This window comes from Sarcophilus harrisii, chromosome 6 (genome assembly GCF_902635505.1).
Source record: "Sarcophilus harrisii chromosome 6, mSarHar1.11, whole genome shotgun sequence".
Classification (NCBI taxonomy): domain Eukaryota; kingdom Metazoa; phylum Chordata; class Mammalia; order Dasyuromorphia; family Dasyuridae; genus Sarcophilus; species Sarcophilus harrisii.
The window spans coordinates 239,542,503-239,555,151 of NC_045431.1; the positions used below are offsets into that span (position 1 = coordinate 239,542,503).

Here is a 12,649-nt window from a genome sequence, read left to right on the forward strand (position 1 = left end):
CTTGCTCTCTCACTAAGAGAGCTTTGAAACAAGATGGTCACTACCATCCTTAGTTAGTATACACCTCATCAAAGACTGTCAGTTTCTGGATGACAGTTTCAGAGATGAGAACTGTATGTAACAAAATATGATAAGAATTATCTTTAAGGCATTATCCCATATTTAATTCAAAGACTGGTTCTTGGGGAGAGAGGAAAAAAAAAAAACACCCAAATTTTCAAAAGTGAGAAATTCTACTACTTTCACTCTAGGACTTTTCAATTTTACCAATTAAGATAACATATAGTACATTAAAGAGCCCATCAGAAATTAGGGAGTTCTGTGTCAAGAATCACCAGAACAGTGGTTGTCAGGGTTTTCCTCCTAATTCCGTTATATTATTTTCAGCATGTTTTTACTCATGGTTAATTGCAGGAAAGTAAAGGAGTTTATGAAGACAAGATTTACCAGTAGGTTCTGAGGCCAGAACTAATAAAGAGACAAATTTTTCTTAATTTCGTGAACTTACCTTGGGAGGCTCAAGCAGGAGTTCATGGAAAGCTGAAAGTCTTCCTCTTATAGCTTCTAAAACACTTTTGTTGACTGAATATGCCGAATGACTCATGCCTGGTGGGCAGATTTCTATATGGCCTTCAAATCTTGAAATAAAGCAAATTAATTTGTCTACTAATAAACAATAATGTAAATCATTCAATTCTTTGAAAGAGGGAATTCACAATATGACCAACATCCTTCTCTATAGAAGACTGAGATATTGCACAATAATATTAGGAGCGGAGTTTAATAGAATGGACACAGTCCAACAGACGATCAAGGCACTGCCATCAGGGAGGAAACTAAGAGTTCTTTCTTTTCTCTGTCAAATGAAGCCAAGACTCCATCCACTGCATGGATTTGACTCTGAAGGCAGGAATCAATCCATCAACAAACATTTATTTAGCATCTACTCTGAGTCAGGTATTGGGTGATGGAGCGACAAACAAATGAAACAAACTCTATTCCCAATGCGCTTACTTACATTTTAAACTATTCTACAAATATTTATTTCTAAGGTGAGTGAGTGAGTGAGAGAGAGAGAGAGAGAGAGAGAGAGAGAAAAGAAGTCTGCAACATCAAGCAGCTTTTCTATGCTAATGGAGATGAAGGGTGGTCACAGTCAGAGGTCACCTTATGGAGAAAAAAAGCAAAAACCATTATCAGGAGGCCAAAAGGCTCCCAGCCTAATTGTTCTATCAGAGCAGACTGCTAGGGCATTATACTGCAGATTCTAACCTCTAGTCCTCTAGGACTATCTAGGAAATATTGTGAGGGCCAAAATGGTTACTTCCTCCCTGGGGAGTCTTGGCTAGCCACAAATGCAGATGAGTGAGAAGCATCACTACTATAGGATGTGGGAAAAGCATAACTACAGCACGCTGTTTACCAACACTTTAGATATTTCATACACTGACAAGATTTCTAAATTATCCCAAAAGAGTGCTAAAGATACTGAACTACAACCTCATCAAACCTTCCTCTCTAGATGACAAAGACAGCCAAAGAAACGTGGGTACTGCCATAACTATAACATTAGGAAACCCTAGAGGCAGGCAGGGTACAAAAGCTTCTCAAAGCATTGTTTTGAAATTTTGTTTCTCAAAAACCCACACAAATCATAAGCATGGCTATAATGTTCCCAACAAAACCCAGCAGGAAGAGATAGAATGAGAAATTACATTAAAAATAACTGAAGACAGTATAAAAAGCAGTTGGGGGTCCACTCACCAAGGCATGTACAGGAACTCCAGGAACACAATTATAAAACATTCTTTACACAAATAAACACAGATAGAAGTAACTCGCTCAAGGGTGGGCCAAGCCAGTATGATAAAAATGGCAATACTACCAAAAGTCATTTACTTATTCAGTGTCACACCTATCAAACTACTAAAGAATTTTACAGAGCTAGAAAAAAATAACAAAATTCATATGGAAGAATAAAAGATCAAGAATATCTAAGGGATCAATGAAACGGGGGTTGGAAGGAGGGTCTAGCACTAGCAGTTTTCAAACTATGCTACAAAGTTGTAATTACTAAAATAATCTGGTTCTAGGTTAGAACAGAAAAATCAGATCGAGATAAAATGCAATATGCAATAGACAGAAGCAAATGAGGGCAGTGACAATGTTTAATAAAGCCAAATATTCCAACTATTTGGGAAAGAAGTCAATATGAGACAAAAATGGTTGGGAAAAGGCAGAAAGTGACATATAGAACATCTCACACCAAGTACAAAAAAAATATTCAAATGAGTAAGTCATAACCAAATTAGAAGAGCAAGAAAGAAATTATCTGTCAGATCTATGGACAGGAAAAGAGATAACCAAACAAGAAAGAGAAATTCAAAGAAGGTAAAACAAACAACTTTGATTACATAAAATTGTGCACAAACACAACACCAATGTGGCTAAAATGTGGGGGGAGGGGGGGGGAGGAAATCTTTGCGGGGTTTTTCTAATAAAGGCAACATTTCTCAAGCGTATAGAACTGACTCAAATTTATAAGAATAAGTGTCATTCTGTAATTGATAAATGATCAAGGAATATGAATAAGCAGTTTTTAGAGGACGCAATCTAAATATCAATAGTCTTATGGGAAAAAGTGCTCTAAATCACTAATAATTTAAAAAAAGAGACCATTTCATGTCCATTAAAAATTGACTAAAATGACAGAAAAAGAAAATGACCAATGCTGGAAGGGATATGGGAAAATGAGGACACTAATGCACTGTTGTTGGAGCTATGAACATTCTAGAGGACAATTTAGAACTATGCCCCAAAAGCCATTCAATGTCAAGCATAGCCTTTAATTCGACAAAACTGGTACTAGGATCAAATCCCAAGGAGATCAAAGAAAAAGAAGAACCCATATGGACAAAAACTATTTATAAGCAGTTCTTTTTGTGGTGGTAAAGAACTGGAAATGTAAGAGATGTCCATGAATTGGGGAACAGCTGAAGAGATCATGGAATAGGATTGTGTTGGACTATAATTAGGTTATAGGAGATGACAATCAGAATGGGTTCAGAAAAACATGCAAAGATTCCTATGAACCTGGCAAAGTGAAATGAGTGAGCCAGGACATCATCATACATAGTAAAGGTAACATTATAACAATAGACCAGGCTTTTCTGATCAATGTAGTAAAGGCAACACTGTAACAACAGACCAGGCTTCTCTGATCAATGCAGTTAAGGTAACATGTAAAAGAAAAAAAGATCTGACTTCTCTGATCAATGAAATGATTTATGACAATTTCAAAGATGAGATCCACCTCCAGGAAAGAAGATGGAGGACTCAGGGCAGACTGAAGAATATATCTATCTTTCTTTTTAAGAAATATGAATAATGTGGAAACTTTGTTTTGCATAAGTTTATATTTGCAATGTTTTGTATTTCTTGCCTTCTTAGTGAGGGAAAGGATGAGGGCAAATTGGAGAATCTAAACATGAAAAAACATTGAATCGAAAATTCAACTTTTCTATACAGACATCAAACGAGGAATGAGGGTGACCCAAAAATTTTATTTTTTTAATTAAAAAATTTTAAGTAAAATACTCCCAAGTTTGAATAATACCAAGTGGCACAGGCAGCCTTTCCTATGAAGCTTTTTTATCGGAACTATTCAACTTTGTAAACCAGTTAACCACCTGCTTCTTCCATCAGGGCAAACTGCTGATCCTATCCACAAGTGGCACTCAACCCAATTCCCTGGTGGGCCTTTGACATCTGCTGCCCACATGGTGCCTGCTTCCATTTCTATAGAAAAGGGCCTGGACAAGGATCTGTAAAGCCAGTGCCAAGACCAATGGAGGGAGCAGAACACTTGGGACCTGCTGATGCTTGTGGTCCCTCCAAGCCACCTTGGAGGACTATGTTCAAGCTCTCCTTTCTGACCTCTCACTTCATCAGGGACATCTATTACTCCTTGACAACATCCTCTTCCTCCCATCCCCTTCTTGCAGCTACACCTAACCCTTACTTGTATTCCCTTGGAAAAGGGCCCAGGGAAGAGATATGCACCAAATGCACATCTGCAGGAAACCCAGGCACCCAAACACAAAGCCCCATCCTTGTCCAGCTCTTTCTGACAAAGACAATGGCGAGAAGAAGAAGCAAGCCCGGGACCTGAGGGGTCTGGCGAGTTAACAGCAACGCTTCCAAACCCCAGAGCTCGTCTCACACGGCCGCCTGACCAAACTGGGACATGCTTCCTATATATTCTGCACAGAAAACAGATCCAAGTGGTGTAAGGATTGCTCACACTACATAGTTTGGTCACTGCCAGCTTTAAAAGAACTTCCTGGACCAACAGGACATGAGTTCTACCCCATGCTGGGTCCATGACCCCTCGTCCAAGGCAGGTATTAGAGTGCCCAGAGCTCAGTGTCAGCAGCAGGACTTCTTACCAAGCATTCTTTACTCCAAGGCTGGCTCTCAAGCCCCACATGGCCTTGTACAATGTGAATCCATCCTCCTATTTATATGGTATTTTTATGCTCCCAAAGTGAGATTTACAAAACACTTTGGATCCATTATTTCACTGGATCTACAATGTTACATTCCTGAGGTTTTTAATTAATCAATAAACAAATAAGTGACTGCTGAGTACCAGGCTCCGTGCTCAGAGCTGAGGATACATGAAGCCCAAACCACCCCTTCCTACAAGAAGCTGACATTTTAACTGGGCGACACCAGAAATCAATGAGAACATACAAGGTAAGTATAAACAAGGTGGGAGACCCAGAAACACCATAGGTGGAGGTGATGCTTGAGCAGGGAGGGAGGGTGGGTCCTCTGAGCACAGACCAGATCAGCATAAAGGAACCGGGACAGAAAGTGAGAGATTACGGGGTGGGAAGATTGTAACTTTAAGACCTTAAAGGCAGCAGGAGGCAGGGTATGGACAGCTTCAAATGCCAAAGTCATTTGTATTTGAACCCAGATAGAAGGGGAAGGGAGCCAGGGAGCCCGAGTGGTAGTAGAGGCTACCTCTGGACCAGACCAATAAACTCTGTTCTAATTCTCTAACAAAAATATAACCCCATGTTTAACCACAAGGGCACACGGCTACGTTGGTCAATCCCTTCGGGTGGGTATTCTTAACAAAAATACCATTAAGTACCATTAAAAGAAAATCTATTAATGGAAACTTTTAATAATCATCAGTAAGAAAAAGTACAAATTTAAAGCCCTTTGTGGTTTCACCTCATGCATGGCACAAATTGGCAAAAATGACCAAAAACAAAAGAGGTCAACATTGGAGACACTGGGGGAAGACCGGCCTGCCCGCAGGCAAAGAAAATGTCCTAAAGGTCCATACCCTCCGAGCCAGAGATTCCATTATCACTCAGGATACATCGAGGAGGTCACACACACACACACACAAATACAAATGAAACGGAGTAAAAACTAGCTGTCAGGGACAGCCTGACCACGGGAAGGTGAGCAGGAGAAGCAGAAAAAAAGCATCCTCATCACCTCAAGTCTGCCACAGTCCCTGCAAAGACCAGGTAAATCTCACCACGCTGCTGATATTCACCCCAAACTAACCCTAACTTAAGAGGTTCAAGAAGGAACCCAACTAAGCGGCAGCATCCATGAGGGATGGGGGAGCCTTCCCCAGAGTGGAAGACGAGGGCCCAAAGCCCTGGGAAGCTCGGGCTGCATCAGCTCAGCTTGCTGACTCCCTGCTCCCTTTTGGTTCTGAGTGGGATATGCTGGGAAATGGAAGTGATTAAAAACAAAGATGATCAAGAGATGAAGATGCCAGCAGATGCTTGCGAAAGGCAAGAGCAAACTTACGTTGGCCGTCGTGTCTCCAGCAAAGTCAGCAGTATCTGGATCGCACTGACGATCGCCGACTCGTTCTTTTCCTTGTGGAAAATATTTGCTAGAAGCTGCTCAATAATCTCTTGCCTGGGAACAGACAGAGCAGGGAGCACCGTAAGCATCACGCCTGCAAAGAAAGCTGCATCTGCGGAGGGCACAAAAGCCGCCCAAGTGTGCCAGCTCAGGTGGGCCCCAGGAGGATGGAAGGCCATCCATGCCGCTGCCGCCGGGGGTCACTGAGCCCTACCTGGCATGTGCCAAATGGATCAGCACCTCTTGTGTCCTACCAGCAATGCACTGACAGTAGGATGAAGCAGGCTTCTTCCATAACATGCAATTTCTTTTTGCTACTGAATATCTCGTGCCTTTTTAGCAGCACATCCAACGAATAAATTAAGGGTTGGATATATAAAGTATATATGATACTGAAAAGCCTCAAAGTACTTGATTTCCCAATGATCAGTCCTTGGGTAGAAAAAAAAAGTCAACCTTTTTTACTCAAAAAACCCCCCAAAAACCAAAAAAAAACATGTAAAAGGATTATGATATTTTCACAGATGCCTCCTTTTCCCAAGCCCCAAAGGCTCAAGATATGGCACGGTCAATGACTCTCCCCCTCTGCTTCTGGCCATGAATAAGGTTCCTAGGTGGGGACAATACCCCAGCCCCCTCTCACGGGGTCCCTGTGAGACCCCACAATGGTGAGTCGCCGGGCAAACAATGTACAGAAAGCACCCGGCCGTTTATAAGAAGTGATCACAATACCGGTTGTAACTTCATCGGTCTTGGCACTCTCGCCAGGGGCCTGGGCAGATACCCCAAAAGGCAATGGCAGCGTTTTGTTGCGGGGCGAGGGGCCTGCAGAAGCCTAGGCTCCGGGGGAGCAGCAGAAGGCCGGGGGCAGAGGCCCAAGCCCCGAAGAGAGCTCACAGGGACAGGGTTCGTTCTGCTCGGTCACAGGGCACAACTGGGAGAAGCAGGAAATGTCGCTAAGCAAAGGGAAAATGTGTCCTAAACAGAGGGGGCTGTCCTGGGGGATGCAGGGCCTGGGCTCTCATCCCTAATCTGATGTGGGGGTTCTGCACATGGGGAAAGCTAAGAGGAGCAGTGGATGGAGTGCCAGAAAAGTCAGAAAAGACTTCCCAGCTGAGTGACTCTGAACAAGTCACTTCCCCCGGCTGCCTCAGTTTCCTTATCTGTCAAATGAGCTGGCCAACTACTTCAGTATCTTTGCCAAGGAAACCCTAAATGGGGTTGTGAAGAATCGGACATGACTAAAAATACAAGTCTGTAATAATGTGCACATACCCACGTTTAACTTTTTGTCCCTGTGACAGAGATCAGGGCTGTTTCCTACCTCATCCAACAGATAAGCCTCACTGGGGGAGGGCCTGGGACCTACAGCTAGGAGAGCCCTCAACCCCACAACCGCCTCTCTTTAAGTCTTGTGATGTCATGGCCTCTGCCAAGGTTAATTTCGGGGGCGGGGGGAAGGGGAGAGGGCCTATCAAATTCCACTGGTCTGTTATTTGTTCACATCTTCTCAGTGATTCCTGGAGTGGAAATTCCCAGACTGCTAGGGAGCCCTTCCTATGAAGGTATGCCAGTGACTAGGAAGTATTCATTAATTAGGCTTGTGACCTACAGATCTACTCTTAGTTCCTCAGGGCCTGCTCCTGAATTGTAAACTACATAGAAAACAGCATATATGCAAAAACCAGGGAATAGTAGCAGTTACAGCTTTATCCTACTGAAAGTCTAATCTCCTAATTCCAAAATAATTTACATCTGAACCAGAAGGAGGCACTAAGCCCTCTCCACATCTTATGACAGAATAAGCCCTTCCTCCTTTACCTCCTAAGCCAGGGAACACCCGCCCCTTCCCATTTTCCCAGTGTGGAGGGGGGCGGGCTGACCTGTGAATTCATTAATGAGGAAACACAGTCCCCTCCCCCCTCTCCCCCCCCAAATCTACTCTTGGGAAAACTGCCCAGGGAGGCCTGAGAGGCCCAAGAGATCTGGGGTCAGAGGTAGAGCACGGTTGCGGGCCTTCCTTGGCCAAAAGGCCTGCTCTCTCCTTGTGCACACTGGAGATGAACACTTCTCACAGGGAGGGAGAAAAGCACAAGTTAGTGCCTAAGAGTTTCTCCTTCAAGCCACATCCCCCTTTGAAGAAAAGCAAGGAATACTTTAGAAATCCTTAGGGAGCCACAGTGGGCGGATGGGGGAGCCCCCACCCATCAAACTGCTGGTTACCAGGGACTCTATCCAAGTGATGCTAACCAGCAAGTGTGCTCCTGAGGCCCCAGAAAACCCAGGGGCCGAGTGGCCACAGCAGACTACAGGGAATCCATGACAAGCACAAACTCTCTGGGGTCACCTTTCTCCAATTCAAATCAATCGAACATGTCACTTTGATAATGATGGTATAGCCATGAAAAATCAAAGAGAAAAACCAGTGTGAGAAGTTTACAAGGGCTTGCATTTAAGGTGTCCCCAGCCCAGAAAAGCAGAACTTCTGAAGAATCAGATTTCAAAATGAAAGGGAAAACAGTGTTGGTCAGAAGCCACAGGCTGCAGGCAGGACAGAACACCTCAAAGCGTGCCGGGCAGCTCTGCCGCACTGCACACTGACCCACACAGCCACTGTCAGGTCACCGACATCACGAGGCTCCAATGGCCTCACAAACTGAACTCTCCAATGAGATGAAAAAAGAACGAACAAAAGCACCACCCCTCCCCTCCAGCCTGTAGGGCAGCGAACCGCTGCACAACATGGAGAACGTACTTCTCTAGAGTGGCGAGCAAGGGGTCCGGTTCTGAGCTGTTCTGGACTTGTAACATCTGGTCTCTGCTGAGGCGGATAATTTCACAGAGTGACTGCGAGGCATTAGAATGTCGCTAAGGAGAAAAGCAGAGTTTTTAGGACCATCAGCCCTGAAAAAAGGGGAAGCAGATCAGGAAGATTGGGGACGTGTGTGTGTGTGTGTTTGTGTGTGTGTGTGTGTGTGTGTGTGTGTGTGTGTGAAAGAGACAGAGACAGACAGACAGAGATAGAGATTCCCCCCATTTCACATTTAAATTGTGGCTGGACCCAAAAGCCTCAGGATACTGGAGGCAATTATACAATCAATCTCTGAATACAGGTAGAACAATAATCCAGTAGAGCAGAGACAACTTTTGCAGATCTCAAAATTAATAGCCTAGCACATAAAACAAATGGGAAACCACCCCCAAACAATAGTCAACCTTTTACACTCAGCTTCTTTGGAATGAAGAGAGTTATCCACAAGGCAGAATTGTTTCTTGGGAATCTGGGAGAGTCGTGCCTTCTTTGGACACGGTGGTTTCACGGTTACTCGGTGGTTTCTGCACACTGAATTAGTTCTGTTCAAAAACACCCAGCAAATGATCCCCAAGGTGTTCTCCCTCATTTAGGCTGGCACCTCTTTGTGGGCCATGGTCATTCTCCCTGGTCCTCAGGCTCCCAAAGTAAGTTCTTCCTAATAGTGACGCCAGCTGGTCAAACGGCACCAAATGTAACGGAGGGAGAGGGTTCTCCTTTCTTTACAGCACACGCCACCTTCCTTCAAGCCCTCAATACTGAACGACTGTGCTCAGCAAATATTAAATGATGTAACACAAAGTCGTAATTCACCCACGTAATGCCATCCTGCTCCTTACAAACACCTAATGCTGGTACTACATTGCAGGGTGCTGCAGGGTGCTGAGGGGAAATCCAATCCCAGAAGCCCTGACTTAGGTACCAGAGTCAAGAAGAGTTCTGGTTCTGAAATCCATAAAGCCCGAATTCCAAGTCAGCCTCAGGTCTAACCAGCTTGAGTGACCTTAGCAAGTCAATTAACAGATATACCTTGATTTTCATTGTTTGTAAAAATGAAACTAATGGAACCTCCAGGATTGTTGTGAGGATAAGATGAGAGAATACAGTTCTCCTCCCACATCACCGGGGTCAGAGGAGCGATGACCCTACAATCTGGCCCTGTCTTTGTGATGGAAAATATACAATTTTCTTTTGTTCTTTTAGGGGACCTTTTCAGCAGCTTATAGTAAAATTTGGGCAGATGTTACACAGATTTTATATATCTGTGAGTTTCTAAATCTGTTCTGAGTCATCTGAGTGATGTGTCCCCTGCAACTTCCACAAATCTCCCCCCAAAATTCCCATTTAATTTCTTATGCCAACCTGTGACATAGTGAAACCATAATGGGAAAAGGAAAAGTGCATTTGTAAAATACTTTGCAAACAATAGGACACCATGCCTTGCTGGCTCAGGAATGCCAAAGCCCCTATCTTGGAGTTTAAAAACTTGTTATTTTTTTAAGCCACTGAGACTTTATTGTATTTTTTCCCCAAATTCCAAATTCTTTCCCTAAGCACCTACCAAGTTTAAGACACCGAGGAAGAACGCTCTGAGAATGTTTCCGGTACCAGCTGGGCCAACATGACACACGATACAGCGTCCCAGGCAAAAGCAGTCGGCTGCTCTTTGATAGTTCTTCTGGGTGCCAGAAGGAACACAAGGGCCATGCCAAGGCTTCTCGTCTCCTTGCTGGGACCCAGAAGGCCAGGGCCCCCTCTGGCTCCACAGGATTCCCTCTATGGTAAGAACAGGCTCCTGAGAGCATCTGGGCAACCCTTGCTTTTCTCCTTTCCTTCCTTCCCACCAATGGCCACAAGCGGGCTCAGAACCCAAAGGGACAAGCCTATGGCCAAGCAACATCCTCCCAGCTCCTGAGGGGATAGTCAGACCTCTCCTGCTCTCCATGGAAACCTACCCTCCCAGCAGTCCCATCCACCAGAACCATCAGGGTCAAATGGCAGATTTCCACTTAATGAAAGATAAGCATTTACTAATTACTACATGACTAATTCAACGACGGAGCAGAGTGACTGGGGGGTTGAGTTTTCCCCGCTGTTCAAGGACAGTTTGTAAGATGTTTTAAGGGGACTGTTTCTGCCCAACAGGACAGATCCAAACTCCTGGATTCTCTGACTCCGAACAAATCCTAACACAAACTTGGGCATCCCTGTGCCATCCCAGGAGGCCTCCTGCCACCAGGGAAGAGCTGGCCGGCCATCTCTAGTTGGGTCTGAGAGGAACAAACTATTGTGCAACAACAGGAGCGGTGGCTGTGGAGCTGCCCTCACTAGGGAATGACTGTGCTTTCAGCAGGGCCTGGAGAGGACCCAAAATGAACCAAGACTCTGCCAGGTCCTACAAATTGGAAAGGGCTTGAAAACAGGTCTAGTGAAGGATTACACCCTCTGTTTATCCAAGAACAACACGTTCATAGAAACTGAGCACCGGGTGTCTTCCAAGGTAAAGACACCTCCCAAGTCACCCAAGGGTCTGCCTGAGGAGTGGAAGCCATGACCCTTACAACAGGTCTACCAAAAAGATCTATCATTAACACTGTGCTGCCTAAGAAGTTGCCGGCTTCCATAATGCTGGATTATCGATGTTCTACCTGTACCAGACTCCGATTTACACTCAAAGCACAGCAGCCACGCCATGGGATCCAACCACCCATTTCTAAAATTGCTAAGACAAAGCAGAACAGGCACATGCATCAGGAACACTTACGTCTTCTTCTTGAGATGGATGAACTATTCCCACAAGCCTCTGGATAATTTTCTCCTCATTTAACCACTGTAAAACACACGATATAAAGGTTATCATAGTAATGAAGTGCTCTTGGTCAAGTCCCAACGTAAGGAAGCATATATGGACATCCTCATCCATCAGATTTAAGTATATTGCACACTTCCCTCACTTTTAATGCTACAAAACTTTTGAGAATTTCCCAAAGAAAAACATTCAAAGAATGAACATACTATTAGAAACACCAGTGTCAAACAATCTCAAGAACTTCTCAAATCCTAATACCGATTACAAAAGTCACAACTGGAAATAATAATGGGATGACTCAAATGAATAGAATATAGGATTAAAATCCACCAGACAGGCTACTCAGAAAAAACAAAAGGGGGAGAAAAAACAGATGGAGGAACACATACATTTGCTGGAAGCTTCAGTAAGAAGAAAAGCAAAAATGCCATAAGGGTAAATGGTTAAAGGAAATGACTTTTTGTAGACTTTACACTTAAAGAAACCGAGCCATGTGACGGGTATTTTTAGACATCTAATCCAAGAAAAAGCTAATGCAAAAAATGAAGGGAAAAAAAGTGGGGGAGGAGGGTAGAAAGTTTTGGAATCATGTAGGAAGAGCTCAAAGATTTCAAACATGGGGTGGCCACCTCACCCACTTAGCTTTGTGCAGGACATGTGCCTCTGGTCGAAATGGTCACCCATAGAATCAGATTATCAAATAACACTGGAGGAGCCTTTCTGAGCCAATTCTTTTGTCCTGCTTTTAACTATGAAGAAGCTGAGGCCTTTGCTACTTGCTTCAATTACGATTAAAATGTTTGAATTTAGGATTTATAGAATAAAGAAAAGTTTTAGGACAATATAAATGGGGAGAAAAAAAGAGAAAAGAGTAAAGGAGAGAGATAGCTTAGATAGGAAGAAAATATAAATCTAGTAAGAAAACTTAGCATTTTTAGGGAAAGCAAAGGCTGTGCCATGGAAATAAGTGGAAAATTGTAAAAAAGGACATTCCCTAAAGAAAGGCCTACAATTGGGAAGGCCAAGACAAGTTCTGCCTCTAGTCTTTCTCTCCAGGGTTCTCAAGTGCTCTAGGCTGCCTAGAAAGAGGGAGCCCTGTTATATGGCCTGTCTTAGATCTGTAA

At 43.8% G+C, this 12,649-nt stretch overlaps 1 protein-coding gene across 15 annotated transcripts in view; it reads right to left on the reverse strand.

Moving 5' to 3' along the window:
* Positions 1–12,649, reverse strand: part of PPP6R3 (protein phosphatase 6 regulatory subunit 3) — an 81,500-nt gene that overhangs the window by 25,710 nt on the left and 43,141 nt on the right. For all 15 annotated transcript variants that reach the window (XM_031942159.1, XM_031942158.1, XM_031942157.1 and 12 more), the window contains 4 exons: positions 11,481–11,546; positions 8,660–8,772; positions 5,845–5,958; positions 509–638 (listed from right to left, as the gene is read on the reverse strand). In XM_031942159.1, coding sequence (XP_031798019.1) covers positions 509–638; positions 5,845–5,958; positions 8,660–8,772; positions 11,481–11,546 — 423 coding nt within the window. The remainder of the gene's footprint in view (positions 1–508; positions 639–5,844; positions 5,959–8,659; positions 8,773–11,480; positions 11,547–12,649) is intronic.